The sequence below is a fragment of the Sabethes cyaneus genome, chromosome 3 (genome assembly GCF_943734655.1).
Source record: "Sabethes cyaneus chromosome 3, idSabCyanKW18_F2, whole genome shotgun sequence".
In the NCBI taxonomy this organism is placed as follows: domain Eukaryota; kingdom Metazoa; phylum Arthropoda; class Insecta; order Diptera; family Culicidae; genus Sabethes; species Sabethes cyaneus.
This window is the reverse complement of record NC_071355.1, coordinates 236,411,615-236,415,063: the sequence shown is the minus strand read 5'-3', so window position 1 is coordinate 236,415,063 and position 3,449 is coordinate 236,411,615. Positions and strand designations below refer to the sequence as shown.

The window sequence follows — 3,449 nt, the reverse complement described above, 5'->3', positions numbered from 1 at the left end:
ACTGCCCGTAGCTGAATGCGTGAAAATTATTTACGACTTATTCTGTCCTTTGCACTCTTTAACAAATCGCTATTCTGCTTCACGCAAACTCAAAACTAATTTAGGTGTCTCCACTGCGGCGCCGTCATAGCGAATACACTTTGTTTGCTAATCCCTTTAAGCAAGCGTTCGTTTTTTGCGCACCGGTGCGACTGTATCGATCTCCGCAGTGTAAGAAATACACTCACATATTGGTGTTGCACCTCAGTGATATGCCAAGACTGATGTCATTAACGCATTCGCTGTTCTATTTGCCGTCAGGGTGAAAAATGCAAGTTCGTTTTGGCGGCGCGGCAGTATTAACGTACATCTTCCCTTTTAAATACACTTTTCATTAGGGTAAACTAATCTTTAAATAAAATAACAGGAAAATGAGTTATTCATAACTATTTCAATAAACCAGCTGAATGTACCTACATCTTCTATTCGCGAACTAATCACAAAAAATACGTTTTGGAGCGAAAATAACTTTCCGATAATTTAAACGTGCGTGCAATGAAATAGCTTTTGGTTTGGCCTGAGTAACGAGTCAAAAATTGTCAGTTTTTGACAATAATATTAAGGGATGTACCGTGTCGTCATGATAGTATACATATTAACGATATTTTAGTGAAACTTAGGCACTGTTAAAAAATCGATTTTTAGGATGAGTACTTTAATATTGGAAATATATTATTTATTCATTTGATATTAACCAGGCGCAAATAAAATAACTACCACCAAATGAAAGACATTTAACATTGACCTTAATTATATTTAGAATTTCAAACAAGAGTAAGAATATTAAATGTTTTTAAACAATAAACCAAGATAACTTACTACAAAGATCGCCTGCATCATCTGATTCTCCAACATCAAGTAGAATAGCATTAAATTTGTTAAGTTCCCTCCTTATATTCTACCCTTTTTCTTGACCGGAGGCCATCTCAAGAAGACATGGCAGAGTACAAGAGCATAGCAATTAATGTGTTGATTCATAGCACTATTGGTCATAAATCAATTCTTCCGATCGGTTTCACCTTGGATGCCCCCCAAAGCCTATTATACCTTTTTACGGGATTGATTTGTCTATATTTTCAATACACTTTGTCATACCATTATGCTGTCCTTATTTAAATTTATTGCGGAAGCAAATCGATTCAAATTCAATTGCTATACGTACCCGTAGAATACTTGACAATTCAATCAACTCGATCAGTTCTGTATTGACGCCCAGTCAATGTCCCCACATATGCCGAAGGCGGCATGCCGCGACCGATGATCCGAATCAATTGGGTGCTGCTCGATTTTTGCGCACCAAATTAGACCAGCGCAAGGGGGCACGACGATCCTCGTGGGCGGTTGCTCGCTGCACCAACTCGCGTGCTGTGGTTTGCAAGTCAGAATTTCTTTTGATTGAAAAGCTTTTTAATTGTGCTTCTCGTCTTATCCCGTGGGTCGTGCTGCGCAGGGTAAAGAAACTAATTTCTACTTGCTCAAAGCATCAGAACCAGATTAAATAGTTCTTTCACTATTTTGTTGGAAATTTACAATACCACCATGAGGTCCAACTATTTTCTCCTACTCTTGATGTACTTTTTCGTAGAATGAACTCACATGCGGCTTACACTTTTACAGTGTGGCTCATAAAATTTCGAACCAAGATGTTAAATAAAAGGTCAATTAATAGTGTATCTGTTTAAGCGCACCGAATGATCTAGCAATATTTTTATTTAAGATCAAAACTGAATTGCTGCTCGAAAACTTTCAACCGACCCTGCAGGTAAGTATCAATGGAATTACGTTACACCAACAGAGCGGAACGCAACAAAACAAATTGCAAACATACGCGCCATCCATTCTTGGATCCGGGATGTATGTCCAGGTTTAGTCCGATCAGCTGACAAGAATCCGTAAGCTATCAACTCACGCGTATATAAAAGCCATCCCAAGCATCCTTCGGACATCAGAAACTAATTGCTTCTCTAAAGAAACTCATCTCGCTTAGAATTATCCAGCGGAAGAAAAATCCAGCAATCATGAAGGTAACATATTTATTATTCCTAATCGAAGTTTTCTTGCAGCATAATCATTGTTATGTTTATCTTTTATCCAATCAGTGCATCGCAGCTGTAGTCATGGTGGCTTTCGTCGCTGTCGCCCAGGCCGGCCTGATCTATAATGCACCGTGGGTCTACACTCTGCCGCACACTACGGTCGTTCAGAGCAACTCGATTCCGAAACTGGTGACCACAGCACCCTTCAGTGCATGGCCATTTGCCGCTCCGGCACATGCTCCCGCGGGATGGCCATTCGCTGCTCCATACTACACCTACACCGCACCGTACGCAACCTACCAACCGGCACCGGCTCTGCTGCTGCGGAAAGAAGCCCGCTATCTGGCGGCCAACCGGGGTGCCATCCACGAGGCTCCCCTTCCGGGTCATGAGATCTCCCAGCAGCAACTCAATCTGGAACCAGCTGCAGGAACCATTTGAACAGTGGCAAATTTACAGGAATGATTTTCGGTTTAAACAAAAAACAACATGCAACGACGAGAAGACAGTTTTGTGAACAAAAAAGTAAAAATAAATGTGCTTTCTAACTGTACTTGTTATTTTTTTTTCTAATGTGTTTTTGGTTCTTGCGTAGAACAGTGTTCGGGAGTTATTCAGGTGTTCCTTGGGGGATTGCGACATGGATTTTTTTAAACAATCCTGCTGGTTTTCATTACCAAAGCATCGACTGTGGTCGTATCAGTTACTTTGCTGCAGTTACAAGCCATGGTGCGCGCCAACCGGATCCGGGAGGCACTGTGAATCCGGAACCAGTTCCCTTAGAGGTTTAATATATTCATTTATCATCATCATCATTTATTTATTTAAAATGCTTCGGTGATGAATATATTACCTACTTTACTTTGGTGGTGACGGTCCGTTATCGATCCTGATTGTCGTACTATTGGTCCTGGGCTGCAGTTCTTCAATGCAGCGAAACGTGCATCGTCCTCAACAGCGTACAACCATCGGACGCGGTTTCAGCGGCTTCTGGCTGGTTCTCTGCTGAAAAGCAGCTTTGGTTACTCTTTCGTCGGGCATTCTGACCACGTTCTCAGCCCGCTGCAGCATGTCACATTATACTACCTTCAGCAGCTTTGGCTCGAGCAGCACGTTCCTCACCATCATGTACAGTACTACTTTCACTATATCAGCAGGTTCAGGTATCTGCGCCACACACCGTTTTCCATCACAGAATTTTACGCTCAATGACCTCAAGCACTCGTCGATCAGCTGTCTTTTGCGTTCATGATTCATGTTGATTGCGATGATATTGACGTCATCCGCAAAACTAGGAAGTATGTAAGGTTTCGTGATAATTTTTTTTTGTATGGATATCATCACTACGACCAGCATTTTGATCTATTGTGATCT

General features: G+C 41.5%; 1 protein-coding gene across 1 annotated transcript; it reads left to right on the top strand.

Moving 5' to 3' along the window:
• Positions 1–2,057: 2,057 nt before the first annotated feature.
• Positions 2,058–2,516, top strand: LOC128740923 (adult cuticle protein 1-like). Its single transcript, XM_053836500.1, has 2 exons — positions 2,058–2,063; positions 2,139–2,516. Exons 1-2 carry the CDS (start codon positions 2,058–2,060, stop codon positions 2,514–2,516), a joined length of 384 nt encoding a protein of 127 aa, XP_053692475.1.
• The last annotated feature ends 933 nt before the right edge of the window (positions 2,517–3,449 follow it).